Below are 22,241 nucleotides of genomic sequence, written 5' to 3' on the forward strand. Positions count from 1 at the left end.
TGCTTTATTGAATTTTTAAGGAAAATGTATTTCATCCGTAACACATCAGTGCACATGCTGTACATGCAAGCATGCATAGACAACTGAACGTGAGTAGATTAGGATCCTTAACCAGCTTCAGATTGAGGTCAATGAGATCTGTCGGGTGAAACCCTAAAGCCCTTTAAGCACTTCAGAACTCACCCTTCAGTCTGTAGTATGTAATAAGAAATGTTAGTATTTCATATTTGGACCTGGAACTGAGCGTCTGGTTGTGTATTTCGTTGGCTAATTGATTAAATACAATTGTTTATTTGTTTGTCTGTTTAAAAACAAATTACAAAACCTTTATCTATCTTTAGTCCCTTAAAAGCACTAAGCACACAACATGCAAACATGCACTCATTATCTTTCCAGATTTAATAATTTAACTTACTGCTAATGTGGAATTGATTTTGTTTGGTTAACCAAAATTGCACTTATATAAAACACCTAGCATCACAAATATTTAGCCTCACATGGTCCTGTTTGAAGGCACCTAAAAACAACACAGAGAGATAAGCACTTGAGCCGCTGTTCATCTTCTGCTGAGCACAGCAAAATCCCCATAAAGGTTAGATAGGTTAGATCCTACACTGATGTATGCCCGAGTCTTCCCCTGCACCTTTCGCTCTGCCCTAAAAGCACTCCTGTCCTTGTGCTCTATTGGTCACCACTGATCAGGTGGGTAGAGGATGCCCAAAATCCTTTCCTAAGTCAGGAAAATGCTCAAACATTCTCCAGTGTTTGCAGCACGCAGTTGACTCATCAGCTGCACAGTTGAAGGCTCCGGTCACATTGTTGACGAGCAGCTAGGACCTGCCTCCATTTTTCTTGACACTTGGCCTTGAGCAAAGGGGGCCCACGCCGGGTAAAGTAGGATGGGAGCTGGAGCCAGCGCTGAGGAAAAACGCTCCAGGGAGCTGGAGAAGAAACTGAAGGAGGATGCCGACAAGGATGCAAGAACTGTCAAGCTGCTGCTGCTAGGTAAAGACAGGAGAGCTGGTAGAACCAAATGGCTAAGACGCATTAGTAGAAAACAACAATATCTGCTTATACATATCTAAGGGCCCATGGTGATGATAATTAGAGCACTTTTAATTCTAATTAAAGTTTTGTCTGTAGCATGTTCTGTTCGCAAACTTGAGTTTGCAAAGAAAAAACATACAAAACTCTTTTTTCTTGATGCAATTTTTTTTCATATACTTGATGTCAAATAATCATACAAATAAAGTAGAAGTACTGCTATGGATAGATCTTATTTACCCCAAAACCCTTAAAAACTTACCAAATTGCCTAATTTTAAAACAGCCTAGGTGTTGATAAGAAGTTATGTGTCATGTAAAGGCCTAATCAACTGTGTCCCTAAATTGCTGAGACACCTTGATAATCACTCAAGCCGATCCTCTGTTAATCCTGAAACAACAGGTCCTTCAGCACAAAGGGCTTAACCGTGAAGGACAAGGATACTGTACCACAAAACCCAAACACAGCCTGTGGCTGTAGCCCTCAAATATATTTTAAATACACTTTAGGCAATGTGTCAATAAATCAATGAGAAATGTGCGTTTAAAAAGTCATTTCTGTGAAGATTTACAGTTTTAAATTGATCAGCAGCTTAACCAGTAATTTCATACACCACACTGTGTTTTGCTGTATAAAGAAATACTGATTTTTTCAGGAAAGTCATTCAGTATTACAGTCAGGTATATTTATCTGACAAATGGTCATGGATATTGCGTCATTTATAGCTTTTTTGAGTCCTCTAGTAATGTAGGTCAGGGATAAGAAAAGATTAGACCTGAAGTAAGAAGTCCCTTTATCTGATGAAAAATTGCAACGTCTTCTGTAATTAACTCAAAAATACAAAATTAGCACCAAAAATAAGGTCAAAATTACCCACTTATCTTTCCCTAGATCCTTAAACATGATGAAAGCATTTTTATAAATATGTCATTCAAACAATTCAATTCTTGATTTTCTTCCATACAGGTGCTGGAGAATCAGGCAAAAGCACTATTGTCAAACAGATGAAGTAAGCTGACTTTGCATCTGAGCATTGCTGACCTTCTTTTAGAGTTGACTATGAGTTGCATTTTTTTAATGCTACATTTTTTCTCACCAGAATTATCCACAAAGATGGTTACTCGCTTGAAGAATGCTTGGAGTTCATTACCATCATCTACAGCAACACCCTGCAGTCCATCATGGCCATTGTGAAGGCCATGAACACGCTCAATATCAACTACGGGCACTCTGATCAGCAGGTAACCACTGCTGACACTCATTTCCACATACATATGAAGCTAAACAGCTTTCGTGGTCCTTATAGCTCACTAAACACACACATGCCTCCATGCAGGATGATGCCAGGAAACTCATGCATCTTGCAGACACCATTGAGGAAGGCACCATGCCTAAAGAAATGTCAGATATCATTCTGCGTCTGTGGAAAGATTCTGGCATACAGGCATGCTTTGACAGAGCTTCAGAGTACCAACTCAACGACTCTGCTGGATAGTAAGATATCACATTTACTCAGGTTTAACATTGCTACATTATTTTAATCTCTTGTATCAGGATGTGTCATTGACTTATTCTCTTCTCCTTCCCCCGGCAGCTATCTGAATGACTTGGAGCGACTGATCCAACCAGGCTACGTGCCCACTGAGCAGGATGTGCTGCGATCAAGAGTGAAGACCACTGGTATCATCGAAACTCAGTTTTCTTTCAAAGATCTCAATTTCAGGTGAGCCAGAGCAATGTTTATCAAGAGAATAAGACAAACAAATCAGCCGCTGGGCTTCCTGTGTGCACGGTGGCAAACAAGGCAACATGCTCCTGTTCTCATGCAGAATGTTTGATGTGGGAGGTCAGAGGTCAGAGAGGAAGAAGTGGATCCATTGTTTCGAAGGCGTGACCTGTATCATCTTCATTGCTGCTCTGAGCGCCTATGACATGGTCCTGGTGGAGGATGATGAAGTGGTATGACAAGTTAAACTAGATACTTGATATTCTTTTATTAGTGTCCATGTTTTTGGAAAGTCTCTTCACTGGGATTTTTTTTCTCCCAGAATCGCATGCACGAGAGTCTGCACTTATTTAACAGTATCTGCAACCACCGCTACTTCGCCACCACCTCCATCGTACTCTTCCTCAACAAGAAAGATGTGTTCGTTGAGAAGATCAAGAAAGCACATCTCAGCATGTGTTTCCCTGAATATGATGGTGAGATAATCATTTCAAATACATATTTAAGATAGTGGCAAGCTAAGTAAAAGCAAAACTTTATAATTACACTGTCTCACCCAGGCCCCAATACCTATGAGGATGCTGGTAACTATATCAAGATGCAGTTCTTGGACCTGAACCTGCGCAGGGACGTCAAAGAAATCTACTCTCACATGACCTGCGCTACCGACACAGAGAACGTCAAGTTTGTGTTCGATGCCGTAACCGACATCATCATCAAAGAAAACCTGAAGGATTGCGGTCTCTTCTAAAAAAACACGCAGAAAACCAGATGAAGGTGAGCAAAGTAGAAAAATGATTTTAAAGATAATCAGGATGAACTGTTGTCATCGGTCACTATGGTTCACTCCTGTTTTGTTTTTTGTTTTTTACAGGGTGCTGGTAGAGCCCTATCACATTTCACAGATCTTTTTCTCAATTCAAACTGAGGCCTGAAGATGAAAACTGTCCCTGCAAGCGGCCATCCTCAAATCAGCAAATGCAAAAAAGAAAAATCTATTTTTTGTGTTCAAAATTAAGTTCTAGCTTTGACAAAGAACTTTTTTTCAGATAGCTCCAAATTCAGAAACTTCCGTGCAGGTTTCAGATGAGTTGAATTTCAGTTCATCTAAATTTTCCTCTCAAGTCTCTTGAACTGGTCTTTGGGGGGTGGCATGCAGTGTGTAGTTAAAACATCAGGAGCTTCTGTCAGCAAACAGTGATTTTTTTTTCTCATGTAATGTGAAAACATTTCCGGCTAATGCATTGTCTGTGTGTTACGGTAAGTGATCAGTGTACGGCTAAAAGGGCAAAGAAGATGACCTAACCACCTGCATATGCACTTCAGCCTCTGTTAGATATTTTAACAGAACCTTTCACTAGAAATGGCTTTTATGTACAAACACACTACAGCAGTTTGTAACATAACTCGAGCATGTCACAAATCGAACCTGTGACATGCTCGAGTCACATGAAAGTGTTAGGAAATCTAACTCTTTACAATAGTTGAAAATGGCCAGTGTATATAATTAAGCAGATTTCTGTTGGACAGTTAATTAAGTATGGCGACAGCATGTTGATATGTAACAATGTCGAGGGATAGATTTGTCAAAGATTTGTTTAAGTTAATTAAAACTCTGGGCCTTTGAGCCAACAATTCTGTACAGAAACCACTAATTGTATTCCTTGATCAAACTTATTAAAGCTTCTGTAGAAAACTCAGTACTTCTCAGTCTTTCACAAATTAAAAGCAACTCTGCAGTGTTGTGTTTAGAATTTTACATTTATTATTTTCACTGAATATTTCTTACTTAAATCATTGAAACGTGTCATTTTTACAAGTGACCGCCTTTAGTTTTTCATAAACGTTCAAAGAACAGCTCTGCGTTGAAGATTCTTTGCCTCCCTGTTTTTTAAATACAGTAACTATTCAGCAGTTACATTTTTTTATATGTAGATTTTCAGAAGCTCAAAATAGAATAATTGACAACTCCATGTCCAACTGAAGCTTGTTGCTTTGTCAAATTAAGAGAACTGAACTTGAGTCCAGGGGTTGAACTTGCATTTCATATATTTTCAGTGGAAATCTCAAAATTAGGACCAAAGGGATCACAAAGTAAGTCAAGAAGGTCATCATTAGGCCGAAAATACAAAATAAATGTCTCAAAAAGGAAAAATGTTACAAGTGAAAAATCTACTATCTTCATCGGCAGAAAAAAGCTCTAAAATGTATTAGAAAACAATTAAAAGTCAAAAAATTTCAGCCATCTGCTCCAGAACTCAAAAACAGATAGACAAGATTAGACGTTGCCTGAAAACATCTTACAGAGCCTGCACAGACGAAAGGTCGTAATTTGAAGCTCACCGCATGATGAGTCAAACACGGTGGAGGCAATACTCTGGTACGTGCATGTCTGCCAGTGGAATCGGGATCAGACAGTGCTTCACAGTGCAAATAAGTACTGACCCAAAGCATACTGCAGAAGCAAGACAAGAATTTCCCAATGCAAAGAAATGAAATATTCTTGAACGGCCAGGTCAGTCACCCGATCTCAACCAAATGCGGTATTTTTCTCAGTTACTGAAGGTAGAAAGTCCAGCAAATAAGCTGCAACTGAAGAAGAACTCCATGGGCTCTAGCCATTGCCTGGAAAAAAATGTTACTTAAAATTCATCCTTGTTTAAGCAATAAAAATTGCTTTTGTTCCAAAGTAGTTAATGCTATACGTTGTAAAACCCATTAAATTAAAGCTGAAGGTTCTGCACTTCAATCACATTAAGATTGTACGACTTAAAACCCACTGTGATGGTTTATCCTCCTGAGAACCAGCCTGTTCATTTATGTCCTCTGTGGACATTTGTTTTTGGTCTATATCTTTTGACCCTACTAAGTCTGATGTACTCAAAAGAGGACATCTGGGGCTTTCCATTGATATCTCATGTGTTTGGGTGGCCTTTTTTTTAGCTCCAAAGAGGAAGGAAATCCCCCAAAAGGTTCAATGGGAAGATTCCTTTTTCCTCGATTCTCAAGTGTTTAGAGAGGCAAAAAGGAAAAAAGCGTCATCATCTTAGGCCTGTAAGATGACATTGATGGTCTCTTCTGCTCTAAAGGGGCAACTAATCAGGAGAAAGTTATCCTACAGAACGGGAGAAGGGAGCTAAAAGAGCTTGTTTCAGAAAGGAGGAACTGAGGGCCTGAACCAAAGCCATTTGATCAATATTATTTCAAACTGTGAAAAATTCAAAGTAACTATTAGAGTTCATTAATAAAAATAAGGAGCTGGAAATGAGACTAATAGATCCCCTTTAATGTATTAGAGCCACAAACAGACTTTTCATTTTGATTAAACAAATTATGTGCTGAGCTTCAGTGTACTTGAGAATGTAATTTTTTCTCCTTGGACAGAGCAAAGGAAACTGTTTCCCTCTGCAAACGTAGGATAATTGCTCTAATAAACAGTACAGTGGCCTCTTTTAGCAAAGTTATGAATGTTCTCTCAAGCTAATAAAAGGCATATTTCCAAACTCTCTGAATAAACATGTAAAAGCTCTACAATTGATAGCTCTGAGCAACAAGTTTGTGACATAGCTGTGATTAGCATTCTGTGCTTTCCAGACTATCAGCTGGTATCAATCATTTCATTTAACTCCTCGGAAGAGGAGTTGAAACGTGTACATTACCTGCAACTAAAACTTTGAAGCGATTGGGGTAATTGCCTTTAGAGAACTTAAATATCACTGATATAATGCAGCACATTATCAAAGAAGATGAATAGCCATCTCCTACAAATAAAACATTTATATTGTAATGTCATTGTGTAATGCAGTCACTACAGTCAATATACAGTCAGGACGTTTGGCAAAAGTGGAAAAAAACCCCAAAACTAAATCTGTACACGAATAAAACATCACAGCTAATTAAAAACAAAACAAAAAAAAACAACATTCTCTGTTTATATTTGTGGAAGAAAATCAGTTTTCACAGTACAACTGTACTTCAGTGTAGCCACTCATTTGCAAGAAAATCAGCACCATCTCGAGATATTGTAGGCAACGTTTCAAAGTTTTATTTCTTATGAAAGCATTCATTGATTATGTGTTTATTTTAAACCCTGAGTTCTCACCACGTGGTAATCATCCTGATAACAGAAATTAAATTGCAGGAAAGTCTGTATACTGACCGTGTCTGAGAGAAAACTGATGAAAAATCAATTTGCACTTCTTGAAAATTAACTATCATTGGGAAAAAAAAAAAAAACAATACATTTTATGGCTTGTTTTTTTACATCTAAAAAAAAAAAAAGAGCTTCATGTCATAATCAGTGTAAAACTGTACATACATATGGAATGACTCTTTTTTCAAAACATTACAGTGGCCTTTTTTCAGCCAAGTTATTCACAACATTATCATATACATTGCACAGCATCCAGAGAAACGAAGACAAATTGAAGGCACTTTAAAGAGTCGTCATTAATCTCCCGCTCATACAGTTGTGGCACTGCTCTGTTCTTTGTAAGACATTGAGTAGCTAGAAGCCTGAGAGATCAATGTTTAGCTCAATACTAATCAGAAATTAATTAACAGCTAACAAGCAGGAGGCAGTTTACCTTTATGTTGTCTGTAACTCCCTGGATACTGAGGTTTGATGTGATGTGCAAAACACAACTAAGACAGAAGACAGTTTAAAATCCTTGCAATATGGCTAGTGCGGTTTAAGAAAAAAAAAAAATTCATAGTGGCAATAGTTTAGACTCTTTTGCAAACCAGCCTCAGGTGTACAAAAAGAACGACATTCCTATGACCACGATCTAACGCAGCCTCTGGATTTGACAGTTCGTACCTGTTACTATCATCTGTTAATATACAGCCCTTATGTAGAAGCACTGATCTAGTGCGAATCACCTGCAAGGAGGCACCATATCCTCATGTTTAGAGAGACTTTTGTTAAGTTGAGTGTTTTTATAGGCTATGCATTTTCATGTGGCTAGATGGCACTGTTCCCATTAACACAGCATTATGATTCCCAGCTCAGCTGAAAATTCAAATGTGCATACACAAACATAATCACACACATTCATACCTGAACAGACTTTTTTTTTTGTTCCATAAGAACACAACAGTTATTCACCACTTTCTCAATGATTTGCCTGCCAAAATGCAACAAAGGATGAATCCTCATCTTCTCACAGAAAAAGTTTGGCAACATTTTCATCCAGCAAAACAGAAACAAAAAGCTCAAACTTAATTTAATCAAATTGCTTTCTCAGGATTACTTTAGTGTGAGTTTCCCGAGCAGCACAACAGACAGGAAGAGGATTTTAACCAACAAGTGGTCAGTTCATCTGTGCAATAAAGGCCTGCCCCTGCCAATTTCATTACATCCATCCCATCACTCAAAAAACTCCCACCATGTGATCTATTTGCCTCATGTAGATGCTCTTTAATGGGAGAGTGTACCGTCGCTCCTCTGGGATCCTGTTACACTGCAGAGAGTTTTAAAAAGAAAACAATTACTGTTGAAATATTTGTAATGTGAGAACAGTGGCCTAGATTCGACAGGAACATGGCCTTACATTGCTGATGTTTCTTGGAGCAGGCTGGTTGACTGGCTCTCTTTCTGTCAGTGCTCCCTCCTCACATGGAAAGTCATCATTCCATTGTTTCTCCCTGAAGCGTTTGTCTATAGGCACAACATGACCCTCGGTTGTGAAGATGTACTTGTTATCGGATTTGTGAAGTGGGTTGTCTTCATCAAACAGCTGCAATGCATAGGAGAGGTTTTTATTTACACAGTATGAAGACAGGCAGGACATCAGTACTAACACCTGGCTCATACCTCATGGAAACCTCAATGGTTTGGTCCCCACAGTTAATATGTCCATTCAATACTTACCCGTTTAAACAGCATAACAAAGATGATGCTGTAACTGGGCGTGGTCATTTTGGGCAACAACAGCTGCCTGCAAGTCCTTATCTCAGCTAATTTTCTAAGCCAGTGCACTGTGAGTACACTGGCTTAGAAAATCAATCTTTTAGCCACGTAGGACAGTAAATTACTTCATGTGGTCATGGTATGTGAAAGCAAGACAGTTTGACAAAGAGGATTTGAAATGCTGAGACAAACTGATCATTAAGTGGAATATGAGGCCTGGGCAGGCAGGCAGCACACCTTAGAATCAGGAGAACATACACACACAGCTTCAGGGGGCCACAAGCTACAGGTGATTTAGACTTCTCGTTACATTTTGAAGAGTCTATGACGTAAACTACACAAGTAGCTGACGCTGTTGCCAGCATTCACGATTGTGTGTGTTACACATTAATGGCCTTGTGGTTGTGTCCTGGAGTTTTATATGCACTGCAAGCCACAATAGAGACAAGTAAAATCCGGCAACTTTTTCCCTTCTGCGTCCTTACTCTTTGTTGTGGTCAGTGGGTTTTTGTTTCTTTGTGTGTGTCATTTCGGGTGCAAACATACTTTCCCCTTAAGTTTTTCCACTTATTTGTACATTCCCAATAAGTTCAGCAATGTCCCTCCAGGAATTTGCAGGCATCTTTAAATATTTATATATTGAGGCGATTGTTATTATTCTCTCAATGATAAATTCAACTGTGGTAAAATAGTAGTTGAAACTCTGTGAACACAATACTTGCACAATGTGTCAACATGACATGTAAGTTACATTTCCATGTACATGCACATTAGGTCATGTAACAGGGTTTAAGAGGGATTTGCGGCTATGATGTACCTATGGTGTGGATTCAGTGCAGAAATCTAAAGCAACTGGTATGGTACTCCCACTGCCAGTCCCAAGCCGGGAAAAATGGGAGGGCTGCATCAGGAAGGGCATCCGGTATTAAACCTGTGCCAAATCAAACATGCGGATCCACCCTGTGTAGCGCCCTCTGGGGAAATAAGGGAGCAACCAAAAGTACCATCTCTTGCAATAACTTGAATAAAGATCTATCTCGACTATATACTGCGCTCATATATAATTTTATAGCCATATAAGACATAGCTTTCTATCTGAATGGTCAAGCTGCAACTTACCAGATAAAGATATTTGCATGTCTCGCTGAGGAAAAAGCTCTCCATGCGATCCTCTTTGGATTTATCCACGACATGATGGAGAGTGGCATACCCACATCTGCAAAGAACACAATTCCGCTCAGCCAAAAGCAAACACAGAAGAGCTTTAACAAGCTCAAAAAGAGTAAACAGTGTATTTTTCTATTATTATTTCTTGGACAAAAGCATCTACAACTTTAAACTTAATCTCACCTGACTTTGGCATTTTTCTCAAGGCTCTGTAGAATATCCATTCCAACATGCAGATAGAAAGGATTTTTGGTTGCCTGCAGAAGTTAAAAAAGAAGACTTGTGTGAGATGTAACAGTCACTGACAGCAGCACCAAACGCTGTGGAACAAAGACCATGACTGTTACCTGGTACAGCAGGTAAGTAGACTCTACTAGTTCTGGTCTTAAAGGGTAGAAAAGCACATCGGGAGCCTGCAGCTGCCAGTTGTATCTTTCTGGCAGAGCTCCAAAGCGCTTCCAGATGGCATAGTAGAAGGCATGCAGGCAAATGGCATCATCTACATCGCCATTCAGTACCTATGAGGCAGAAGTAGAGCTTTAATTTAGATTAACAAAACAATGTATACACCATGCTGTTTACAGTACAGGATTTTTTAGATTGCTATCAATATTTGGGGAATTTAAAAAATTAGCTATATAACCTGATAATTTTTGTCTTTTAGACACACAAAACAAAGATTCTAGACTTCTAGAGAAATTTCTCGAGAAATCTAGAGAAGAAGATGAGAAGAAGACTGAATTTCCCTAACATGTGTTATATGTAGTTATTTGTGAGTCTTTACTAGGATAACATGACAATGCAGTTTAAAAATAATCTTGTTTTAATAGCATAATAAGTATTACTGACTCAGAGAGGATTAGTTGCCAGGCAGGTTGCAAAGTGCCCTCTGGTGGACAAATCATGCAACATCAACCCTCATAACATGGTTAAAGACCATTTTTTAAAACATTTTTAATTTTCATTTAAGAACTGTTTTACACGGCAATACAAATAGATCAGGAAACAGACAATATAGGCCGATACCTCGGTCACGTTCTACTCACAGCTGCCACTATAATCCTCACCTGAAGGCCAGGAAAGAAAGCCTGAAGTGAGTCAATCCAGGTGTTCATTATCTCACCACTGAACATGTTCACATTAACATAGAGAGGTGGGTCACCTTCTCCTTCATTGCACGACTCTCTCCTGGGGAAAAAAACCACAGAAATAATATGTAATACTAGTCCCTATGCCTCTAAATGAAATCACAGTGAAATTGTGATTTTATACGCTGCAAAGAGATTTTAATCATAAAGACAAAAACACAACTTCAGATCCTTAACAGGTGTTTATCGGTGTTTACTGATGAGGAATAAAGGGCTGATGTGTATCTCTGTTAAGTCTCATGACAGCTTTAAGTTTCTGAATCTAGTTTTCCTTCCTTCCTGAAGTTTCCTTTAGTAAGAAACTAAAACCAAAAACCATCAGCAGTTTTATTTCCTCTTTGCTTGTTTAATCCGACAGTGACTGATTTACATAGCTGGGATTCATTTCACATTTCATTTGCAACCCAGTGAAGCTGTGCAATGCTGCTGTGTCACATTTCTTTAGTGCTGAACTCACCCTCGTCTCATGTGATTCTGGATGCTTTCATAAGCAGCTGTAAACATACGGTAGTCCTCTTTTTCTCCAAAGAGGATGTACGACTTAAGCAAGTACTCATAGAAGGAGTCCATACCAGCTCCAAGACCACTCTGCTTGCCAACCCACTGCCCTGTTTGAATATTAACTACATTGCCTAAAAAGAGAAATTTAAGTTTATATTCACATTGTGTGGCCATATAATTTCAGCAAATAAACAGAAAAAAAAAGAAAAAACAAAAAGAAAGTTTCCAGGGGAAGTCTTTACGCTGTACTAAACAACATACATACCCAAAAGACCGGTTTCGTTGCTCCTCAGGTTCCACAGGGCTCTGACAGCTCGTCTAGCTACCCACTCAAATGTCGAATCCCCAATTAAGCGGCTCAAAATTCCAAACTCCACCAGCAAGGACCCGGCTCCTGCAGTGCAGGTCTCATTCACACTGTCAGGAGGAACTCCGTTCTTCAGGTTCACCTGTGATAAAGATACAAACAAATCAAATCTAGTGCATTTACAGTGACCAATGACAATTTCTGCTCACATGATAACTAAGGTGTGTGCTGCAAAGTGAGACCGAAAGAATATATACCTCTAATTTGTGGTCACAACAGTCTCACTCACCCTGGGGTAGGGAATGCCTGTGCTGGTGTTCTCAAAGGCTGGCAGCAAACGCACAGCCAAGTCATGAGCCAAATGTAGCAGCTCATTATCGTAACCTTCAAAGCCCACATTGCCAAAAGGATGTTTTGGGTCAGTCAGCAGAATGTGTGCTGAAATAAGGCTTCCCAAGATCCTTCAGTTTAAAAAAAAAAAGAAAGAAAGAAAGAAAGAAATATAACACCAGAGTTCTACACATAACCAGATATTTAAAAGCTTATCGAAAGCAATTATCATGATAAATGTTACACGAGTCATCATATCAAATGTTTTGCTTTAAAAATGCGTACACTGACATATTTTGATTCCTACAGACTCTGAAAATAGTGACATATGTACCTGATGTTTGCCTCAAAAACTTGCACAGTTGAGTCCTTGTCAAAAGATACAGTATCTATAACCAGTTTGACGGCTCTTTGAAACTCTGACACGTTGCCGAGCACCTGGTGAGAAAAACCACATACTGTATAACCACAGTAAATCAACAATCAGCTGTCAGTTTTAAGACTGACACGGTAACACTTGCACCTGGCTTCATGCAGGGGAACTTAAAAGCTTGGCAGAAAACCCACAACTTACAGAGGAAGTGCTAACAACGTTGTTCTGAATGTAGTGCAGAGCAGAGAAACTCGTATATTTACTTTGAATTATGCTACTGATTGGAAAAAATACAACGACATCGCCTTGGATTAAACCAGAAGCTCCCAGTGTGAGAGACAGGAGAAATTGGCTAAAGACTGTATTTGTTATGGAAAGAAGAAGAAAAAAATCACTGCAAGACTAAATAATTGTTTTGCATTGATGATAGAATGGTCTTTAAATTATATAAATGGGAAGTGACAGCAGTTTTAATAAAAAAAAAAAAATAAAAAAAAAGATTTCATTGATGTTTAAAACAAAGAAATGCCAAAACTGGAATTGGAGGCTGATTTAAGGAAAGTATTTAGGTAAAGATATGTGAACATCTTCACTTTATTCATGTTCGATCTGGTATTATGTCTAAAATATAAAACTAAGCCAAAAAAAAAAAAAGGAAACTGAAAACCCACAACTCACAGAGGAAGTACCAGTCACCATTGCTTTAATGCAGTGCAAGCAGGGCAGTAAATAAACAACCTACCAACAGAGTGTCCAAGGTGTCAATGAGAGTAAGGGAATAGTTCCCCAAGACATCATTTATGTTGATATTTGATCTGAAATAAAAGAAGTGAAACAGACTGTGGTTTCACACACAAGTGGGAGACATACATTATACTGATCTCAAAACATAAAGCGTACTTTAAATTCAACAACAAAGTGATATTCACAGTTTTATCACTGCATATGAGAACAAGTCTTCCCATTAAGTAGAGCTGGGCGATATAAGATTTTTTCATATCACGACATGTTTTGTTTTTTTTCATTTCAGGCAATGACGATATCTATCACGATATAAGCCAAATAACTATATTTGTAAGATTTAAATGTGCCGTTGCTCACAAGTAAAATGTGAAATAATCAGCAGCTTGTTTTTATTTAAATATTTATTTCCCATAATAAGTTCAACAGGGTAGATGTACTTAAGGAACATGAGACTATTTCAGATAAATAAAGGCAAATATTGCAAACTACACAAAAGGCAGCCGCTAAAGCGTTTAAGTTTCAAAACAGAACAAACGAAACAGACTAAATTGTCAATTCCACTTAGAAACAAAATATTAATTCTAAAAATAAATCTTAGTTTGTTTTACAGAAGAACAGACAAAATTGACTAACTTTTGTCAATATCAAATAAACTGAGAACTAAAAGGAAATTCTCAATCTCTCCTTGTTGTATAGCTTAGCTTTTCAAACAGTTTTAACAGTTACTTTAGTCTGACAAAAGCCGAATGACGAATTAGCGCTTCCAGTCAGAGACCGAGGCTACATCCACACGTACACGGGTATTTTTGAAAACGGAGATTTTCCGTTTTCGTTTTAAAAAATAATCCCGTCCACACATAAAGGGAGAAATGAAGGAAAACGCCACTATGAACATGCCAAAGCAGCAGGTGGCGCTAGATTCCTAACCGTGCAGAAATGTTGGCCAATCAGAAGTCTAGAAGCCTCGGTGGGAAAAAGTAAACAAAGCTGGGGCATAGAAGCAGAACCGAGTCGTATGTGTGGAGGGACAGTAACTGTGTGTATATATGTAAGCATTTAAACACTGCAGAGAGTAGAATTAACAGTAACAGTATTGTAGAAATTCATTTCACCGAAACAATAACGTGGCGCACAGTGTGACGTCAAAAAATGCGCACACCTTTGACGCTGCGTTTTCTCCGTTTTTCTAGTCCACACGTAAATGCAAAAACGGAGTTTTCAAAAATATCCACCCTGGCCGGAGTTTTTAAAAATCTTCGTTTTCAGTGACCAAAAACGCCGTTTACGTGTGGACGAAAGGTGCAAATGCATAGAACAAATGCATCTGCGTTTTCAAAAAATACCCGGGTACGTGTGGACGTAGCGCATGCACCAGTTTATTGTATTTCCAGACTTGCTTTCGGCACAATTTACAGTGCGCGCTATTCTGTTTTTTGTCAGACTTGAAATAGCCGAAATACCTTCACACTACAGAACTTCTATGGCTCTTCCGTTCGACAATCTCTCCGGCATTGGAACCATCATCTGTTTTCTCTTCGGTCACGCTCGGTTGATTTTTCTAGTCGGCACACTCATTTCCTCCATTACCCGGGCGGTATGGTGGCTGGCTGCTTCCCAAACAAATACACATGTGCGGCTTGACACTTGTGCTGTACGTAACAAGTCACGTGACGTGACGCTGCGGCTGTGATTGGTTAGGCTCTGCGCTACTTAATTTGGATTGGCTGTTCTTTTTTTTTCTTTTTTTTTCTTTTTTTAAAGAGGACAAGAGCGGCGAGGTCTATCGCAATAGTTTAATTTTTCTATCGAGAAAAAGTTATATCGCGATACATATCGTTATCGTTCTATTGCCCAGCTCTACCATTAAGTAGGGATTTTTCTTCTGATTTGACAACATAAACAGTGTAGGACTGATAAGAGGGTATTAAAACATGAATACTTATTTATCAGTGCAGCTCACAACAGGGCAACTCAAAATTATTAATTATAAAATGATTTGCAGATAATCATTGATCATTTTGGTGTCATGAAAAGGAACTAGCCATTAAAAATCAGTGCTGTGAGGTCTGCAAGATGGCGCCAGTGTGTACGGCAAGCCGTCTCCGCTCCTCCGAGTTCCTTTTGTTGTTAGCTGTTTTATTTTCCTTATGTTTTCTGGATGGAACCACATTAATTGTTTATGACCGTCAAACGCTGCTGGATCTCCGACCTCTGAAACATTTCCGACCTTTGAAACATCAACCAGCATATCCACTTTTGAAATTGGGAAGCGACATTCCGTCTCCCATAGACACGACTACTGGCATTTATTGCCTGCCTTTTTTCCCCCCTGCCAAGAAACGGCCCAGACGACGGGGAAAACGGAGCGGCATCCGGATTCGCATCAAAACTTATTTGAAACTACATGGTGTAACCAACTACTACGCCATTTCGGATATCCTCCAACCCCTATCCTCTCTCCATGACCAGCACACCATCAGATTACTCCGCCATCGATGGATCCGACAACTCGCTAATTCGGAACTACCAATCGTCCACCAACCCACTAGAAGCTGGATACGGGCGCGTGGTGGTGGCGTGAACCACAGCAACCTACGTCCGCTGAGGCGTGCTCCAAATAGCGATGAGATGACTACGATCAAGATGGCTGTGCTGAACATTAGATCGCTGGCGAACAAGTCTTTCGTTCTGAATGATTTTTTTCTCTCCTCCGAGCGAGACTTTCTATTCCTGACAGAAACCTGGATCCGACCTGGTGAGTCTGTCTCCCTATCGGAATTTCTTCCACCAGAATGTACTTTTGTCAGTACTCCTAGGACTTCGGGCAGAGGGGGAGGGCTAGTCACGGCTTTTAAAAACAAATTCCGTGTGCGACAGCTTCCCCCAGCCATATTTTCTAGCTTTGAGGTGCAGTTACTTGAGTTGAACTGCTCCTCCCCGATCCTCTGTGCGGTGGTATATCGCCCACCAAAAGTCAATAAGGATTTTATTCATGAGTTCGCTGACTTTTTAGGAAACCTCTTGGTTAATTATGACTGTACTCTCATTACTGGTGATTTCAATATTCATGTCTGTTGTGAGTTGGACCCACTGGTCAAGGACTTTCTTGCTCTTATAGACTCTTTTAACCTTACTCAGTGGGTCAGTAAACCAACCCATATTAAAGGCCACACGCTTGATTTGGTACTATCCTACGGTTTGGACATTTGCATTACGGACATTTATAATCCTGGGATATCGGACCATTTCCCGGTTTTGTTTAATGTCAATGTGTGCAATATGGAGCTGAAACGTGAGGGTCCTGTGCAAAATATACGCATGATTAACTCAGAGACTATTGCTCAGTTTTCTATGGCTCTGACCAACACTGCCTTCTGCGAAATTAACTGGGATACAGCTACACCGGTTAATGATCTCGCTAACTCCTTCATCGCCACCTGTACTTCTATTTTAGACACTGTAGCTCCCTTAAAGACCAAACGCCTTAAACCATTCCGTCAACCGTGGATGAATGACTATACTCGTACCCTCCGACGTGAATGCCGCCAAGCGGAGAGGAGATGGAAGAAAGACAAACTCCAGATCTCCTTTGACATTCTCCACAATTGTCTGAAGAAATATCAGAAGGCTGTTAAAACTGCAAAAGCCTCCTTCCTTTCGGAGATCATTGCGACTAATAGTCATAAGCCGCAGGTCCTTTTTGGCATTTTTAATTCGTTAATAAATCCACTCTCCACTCAGACCGAGACCTCCCAAGCTTTATGTGAAAAATTCCTAAACTATTTTTCAGATAAAACTATAGCACTAAGATCCACATATCTACCCATTGAGGACACATCTTTAACATCCGAACCCTCGTCGGTACTAGAACAGTTTGAATTTGTTTCCTTTCCGACCCTTAAGGAAATAATAGCTCAAACGAAAAATTCCAATTCCCGTCATGATGTGCTCCCTTCTCGCATTATCAAAAACGCCCTGAATATTGTAGGACCCTGGATTTTACTTATAATGAATTCATCACTACTATCAGGCTGCGTCCCTGCCGTGTTCAAACATGCAGTTATCCAACCTGTAATCAAGAAAAGTAATCTTGATCCTAATGTCCTCTCAAACTATAGGCCGGTATCGAAACTCCCTTTTATGGCTAAAGTCTTAGAGAAAATTGTTCTCAAGCAATTGCAATCTTTCTTAGAGGCAAATGGAATCAATGAAAAATTCCAATCTGGTTTTAAACCTCACCACAGTACCGAGACAGCTTTACTGAGAGTTTTTAACGATCTCCTCGTAACTGTTGATACAGGGCGCCCTGTGGTTTTAGTTCTTTTAGACTTGTCCTCTGCTTTTGATACGGTCGACCATGATATTCTCCTTTCAAGACTTGAACATGTAGTTGGCCTTAAAGGCAAAGTACTCTCATGGTTTAAATCATACCTATCCGAGCGGTTTTTCTCTGTCTCTATGGGAAATCACTCCTCTTCCCCCGCACCCCTTCGTTGCGGTGTTCCCCAGGGGTCTGTGTTAAGTCCCACGTTGTTCTCTCTCTATCTGTTACCCCTGGGAAAAATCTTTAGAAATCACAATATCTCTTTTCACTGCTATGCGGATGATATCCAAATCTATTTCCCTTTGGATTTGGATCTTCAATCCCCGCTATTGCCGTTGCTTAATTGCCTGTGTGACGTCAGAGACTGGCTACTGCATAATTCGCTCACCCTCAATGAAAACAAAACAGAAATTATCGTCTTTGGTAGCCACATGCCGTTGAAACAGCTTTCGGAGACTTTAGGTTCCTATGCCAGCCACTTATCGCCCACTGTCAGAAATCTCGGAGTAATGCTGGACAGCTCCCTCAAATTAGATAAGCAAGTGGCTGCAGTGGTAAAAACCAGCTTCTACCAACTACGCCAAATTTCGAAGGCAATGCCTTACCTACGACATAAAGACCTTGAAAGGCTCATTCATGCTTTTATAACCTCTAGACTGGACTACTGTAATTCTCTTTACTTAGGCCTCCAACTCTCTCTTATTCAACGCCTACAATTAGTCCAGAATGCCGCAGCACGCCTTTTAAGCGGCGCTAGAAGACAGGATCATATTACTCCCATTCTAGCTGACCTCCACTGGCTTCCTGTCAAATACCGTATTGTTTTTAAAATTCTTTTATATACTTTTAAAATCTTAAATAACTTGGCACCCAGTTATTTGATTGACCTTCTTAATCTATATATCCCTACAAGGGCACTCAGATCCTCTAATCAGGGGCTTCTAATGCAACCAATGTCTCGATTAAAGACGAAGGGGGATCGGGCCTTTGCTTTCGCTGCACCAAAACTCTGGAACAGCCTACCGGTTGATGTCCGTGTGTCGGAAACTATCCAATCTTTTAAATCTCGGTTAAAAACCCATCTGTTTAAGCTCGCTTTTCAAACTACTTAGCTTAATTTTCCCTGATTCATGTCTGTTCTTATATTATTATTTTATAATTTTATTCTTTGTTAACTGTTTTCTCCTGTTGTAAATTGCAAGTATGGTTCGTTTGTGAAGCACTTTGTTGTACTTGTGACTTTTAAATGTGCTATAGAAATAAAATTGAAATTGAAATTGAAAATTGAAAAATGATAAAATCCCTTCTTGTCTTAGAAAACACTTGAGAAAGTCCCCCCCCCCACACACAAAATTTCTCTTAATGTTAGTGATATATCTCAAAACTTTTTCTGATACAGCTGACTGACTGAGGAAATCTATTCTGCCTTGAACCATAAAGCTCTTGAACGCATCACAGAAGAGGAAAGGAGTCAGAGATGCTGCCTTATCAGCATAATTTTCTGCATCAGATAGTCTTGATATTGGCTATATCAGTGCTATGCACAGACACATTTACACTTTTTGTCCAGTTTTCTGACAGTTTTCTTTACAGTGGTAATAATTCTTGCATTGTGAATGCATCCTGTAATGTTTTTGTATGGGGATCACCCTTTGCACTACCTACACTTTAGCATACCTCACAGATCATACTAGTTGCATATCTTACAACAGGGACAGCTCTCATTAGTGAGGTACCATCTATTCGCTTTTGTAGTTTTGCACAACCTTTGGTTACTCCGTTATAATATTCCTCTAGTTTCCCTATTCAAATCTGTATTTGGTGGCTTTTGTGTTTAATGCTCTGTCATTCACAAGCTACAAATGTCAAAATTTCCTTTGAGAACAATGAAGTATCTAGTTGTGGTTCTGCGTGTAGTTCCAGCTGAAGGGAAAACCTGTTACAGTTTGAAAAGCATTGTTTCTTTTAAAGGGACTGAAGGGAAAGCTGATGGATAGCACTGCTGACTCAGCAGTGGCAGATATGATCACAACTGCATCAGTAAGTAAGTTTTTAATTAAACAAAGTTTAAATGATTTGGAAAACTATAGCAGGCTTTGGAGCTTTTTGCTCAGTATCAGACTCAGTTTTGGAGAAACAAGACTGTAGACTAAATCTCTCCAGGATCTAGAGGCTTTGTCAGAAAACAAACAAGTATATGTCACCCAACCTTGGAAATAACACTTACTGATTAATTCAAGACAAACATGAGGGTAAAATAGTTGTTTCACTCTGTTTTTCTTAAACTATACATTTGCTTGAGATCATTTGATTTCATAATTTTGAATATGTTATGAAGAAAAACAGGCTATACTTCACAGAAACCCACAGGATCCCTGTTAAGACTCTTTAAGCTTGGAAAGTACAGGACTGTTCAGTGAGAGTCATCTGACCTAGGCTGGCATTGCCACAAAATAATAAGAATTATGTAAATGCTTTCTATTTAGAGAAAACATGGTTTGAACTCTCCTCCGGTTCCCACTTGTAAACCCTGACCCGTTCTTGAGTGATTCTTGAGCAGCGACATTTTACTACAAGCCAGTTTGATTACAACTGCATGCAAACTGCAATGTGCAGAAGACAGTTAAGATAACTAAGCGCCTGGAAGCGTGAACTGCATTTCACGGTAGCAGGTCCAGTCAGTTCAGGTAATCGGGGTAACAGTGAATGACTCACGGGTTTTGCACGTCTGGACCCCTCCCTTCACAGTCAATTGGATTCAGCTCGTCCTCGGGAAAGGCATATTTCATATAATTGTCATATCCGAAGTAGAACATTTCTTTGGCCATGTCTTTCATTTTGGCCTTTAGTGTGTCCGGGAAAGAGCTGTATCTCCGCACGTACTCGTCCTTGTTGCCATCGAAGAAGCTCAGGTAGGACCTCTTTGGGGACTCCTCTCCCGCCGACGCACAGGTGGTCTCCGTCTCTTCATATCTGGGGCCGTGTATTCGTTCAGACCACGAGTTATCTCGCGGCTCGGTCTCCTTTTCCTCCCTGAACAGCAAGTCCAGTTTGTGCAAATTGAAACCGAGATGGAAGTTGAACCCCCAGCTAGGTCCCAGTCCGAAAGCTAGCCACAGCATGCAGCTGAGAGACAGTCTCAATACGACAAGACCAACAAGTATTGACCTCCATTGCATCTTTGCCCCGCGTCGGTCTTGAAACGCATAGTTTAAGTCCACATACCTCAGAGGGATGACCAACTGTCAGCCCCGCTGTTTGTCCGGCTGAACTACAGGCGAGAAGGGGTTGTGGAAGTGAGTCCGCCTCGCATTTCCTGTCAACAAACCAGCTCCTCCCACATCCTGATAGGCGATTGGTGTCGTGTCAGCGGGTTCTACTAGTGATTGGTCGTAGAGATGTCAATCTCGACGGTGCGTTTCGTGGCATTCCAGATTTGTACGCCAATAAGAAAGAGCCACAAGAGTGAAACATTTAGTTTTCAAACCGAGAAATTATTTACATTTCGAAAGATGTAAAGTTGGAAAGGTCAGTTAAATGTAAATATATTGAAAAAAAGGGGGGGAAATGAACATTTTGTTCTATATCTTTAAATGCTTTCAAAGATCCCCAGAATTAATACGCTCTTTTTATTGGTTAAGAAGCCATCAATTAGAACATTATCGTAATTAAATGGTAAAAAATAATAATAATAAAGCTGTTTTGACTTATCCGCTGAATACGAGCTGCAGAGCAACTCAACCACAACAATAATACTGAGTAATTACTATATGCATACAAGCACATGGCTTTGACCGTATGTAGGAGCTTGTACCTGATTTTACTGTATTACTACACTAAGTGAGTATGCTGACCTGTAAACCCTACCAAGGGTCACCTAATATAGATCTGATCACAGGTATAATAGGCTAGGTAATTGATAACAGCTATGTAGAGCTTTTTGGTATGTAGTCATGGCAAAAAAAGAAAAGTATATCCTGAGGTTTTACATATTAGAATATAATAATAACAATAATGAAAAACTGCTACTTAGCAGTTCTTTAAACTGGGTCAATACAACCGCAGATGAATTTCAAAACATGCAATATTACATCATGTCATTATTTTTTTTCACAAAAACTAAACCAAAATGCAGAAGCAGTGTGTGAATAAGTAAATAAATACACCCTTACTGCTTCCATAGGAATTAAGAGGGAAAGTTTCAACAAGGTGTTCATAATCAAATGCACTTGTTTAACTGATCATTAGAAAGTGTGAGCACCTCTATTAAAGCAAAGGTTTTGGCAAGTACATTGATTGATTTGGCAGACTAATAAATATAAAGAAATTAATCAACAATAATGTTAAAGAAGTAACTGTTGCTGAAGATCATTTCCAAATAATCTCACGCAAATTCACCCAACAGTCAAACGATATAACGCCAAGAGAAACTGCAAAAGACACCTCAGACTCTGCAGTACTCAGTTATGATGTCAAATATAAAAGTTCATGACAGTACAATTTTTTTTTTAAAAGACGGAACAAATAAAGTTTGTTTATAAGGGTTCCCATGACCTAGGTTTGCAACATTACAGCTGAACAAAACACAAGATTTCTGGAACAATGTCCTTTAGATAGATAAGACCAACATGGAATTGTTGGCCCTGCACAGCACTACGTTTGACAA

At 39.4% G+C, this 22,241-nt stretch overlaps 2 protein-coding genes across 2 annotated transcripts; one reads left to right on the plus strand and one right to left on the minus strand.

The window, feature by feature from the left end:
• Positions 1-740: 740 nt before the first annotated feature.
• Positions 741-4,470, plus strand: gnat1 (guanine nucleotide binding protein (G protein), alpha transducing activity polypeptide 1). Its single transcript, XM_082533078.1, has 9 exons — positions 741-1,005; positions 2,011-2,053; positions 2,144-2,285; positions 2,381-2,538; positions 2,639-2,767; positions 2,874-3,003; positions 3,093-3,246; positions 3,331-3,547; positions 3,645-4,470. Exons 1-8 carry the CDS (start codon positions 900-902, stop codon positions 3,519-3,521), a joined length of 1,053 nt encoding a protein of 350 aa, XP_082389204.1. The 5' UTR covers positions 741-899; the 3' UTR covers positions 3,522-3,547; positions 3,645-4,470.
• Positions 3,873-20,987, minus strand: edem1 (ER degradation enhancer, mannosidase alpha-like 1). Its single transcript, XM_082533077.1, has 12 exons — positions 20,291-20,987; positions 13,250-13,322; positions 12,469-12,572; positions 12,094-12,265; positions 11,763-11,946; positions 11,454-11,628; positions 10,916-11,036; positions 10,196-10,366; positions 10,032-10,105; positions 9,801-9,897; positions 8,323-8,508; positions 3,873-8,232 (listed from the first exon to the last, which is right to left on the minus strand). Exons 1-12 carry the CDS (start codon positions 20,752-20,754, stop codon positions 8,143-8,145), a joined length of 1,911 nt encoding a protein of 636 aa, XP_082389203.1. The 5' UTR covers positions 20,755-20,987; the 3' UTR covers positions 3,873-8,142.
• Between the last annotated feature and the right edge of the window lie 1,254 nt (positions 20,988-22,241).

Source organism: Aulonocara stuartgranti (assembly GCF_965226115.1).
Source record: "Aulonocara stuartgranti genome assembly, chromosome: 5".
Classification (NCBI taxonomy): domain Eukaryota; kingdom Metazoa; phylum Chordata; class Actinopteri; order Cichliformes; family Cichlidae; genus Aulonocara; species Aulonocara stuartgranti.

What these genes read in the sequence shown, in the direction of transcription:
- edem1 (XM_082533077.1), bottom strand. Translation starts at nt 20,754, where the DNA reads ATGCAATGGAGGTCAATACTTGTTGGTCTTGTCGTATTGAGACTGTCT. An exon ending in GGTCCAGACGTGCAAAACCC is followed by an intron (nt 13,323 to 20,290) that starts GTGAGTCATTCA and finishes CTTTTATTTCAG; the next exon opens with ATCAAATATCAACATAAATG. An exon ending in CAACGAAACCGGTCTTTTGG is followed by an intron (nt 11,629 to 11,762) that starts GTATGTATGTTG and finishes TTCTCTTTTTAG; the next exon opens with GCAATGTAGTTAATATTCAA.
- gnat1 (XM_082533078.1), top strand. Translation starts at nt 900, where the DNA reads ATGGGAGCTGGAGCCAGCGCTGAGGAAAAACGCTCCAGGGAGCTGGAG. An exon ending in ACGGGCACTCTGATCAGCAG is followed by an intron (nt 2,286 to 2,380) that starts GTAACCACTGCT and finishes GCCTCCATGCAG; the next exon opens with GATGATGCCAGGAAACTCAT. An exon ending in TGGTGGAGGATGATGAAGTG is followed by an intron (nt 3,004 to 3,092) that starts GTATGACAAGTT and finishes TTTTTCTCCCAG; the next exon opens with AATCGCATGCACGAGAGTCT.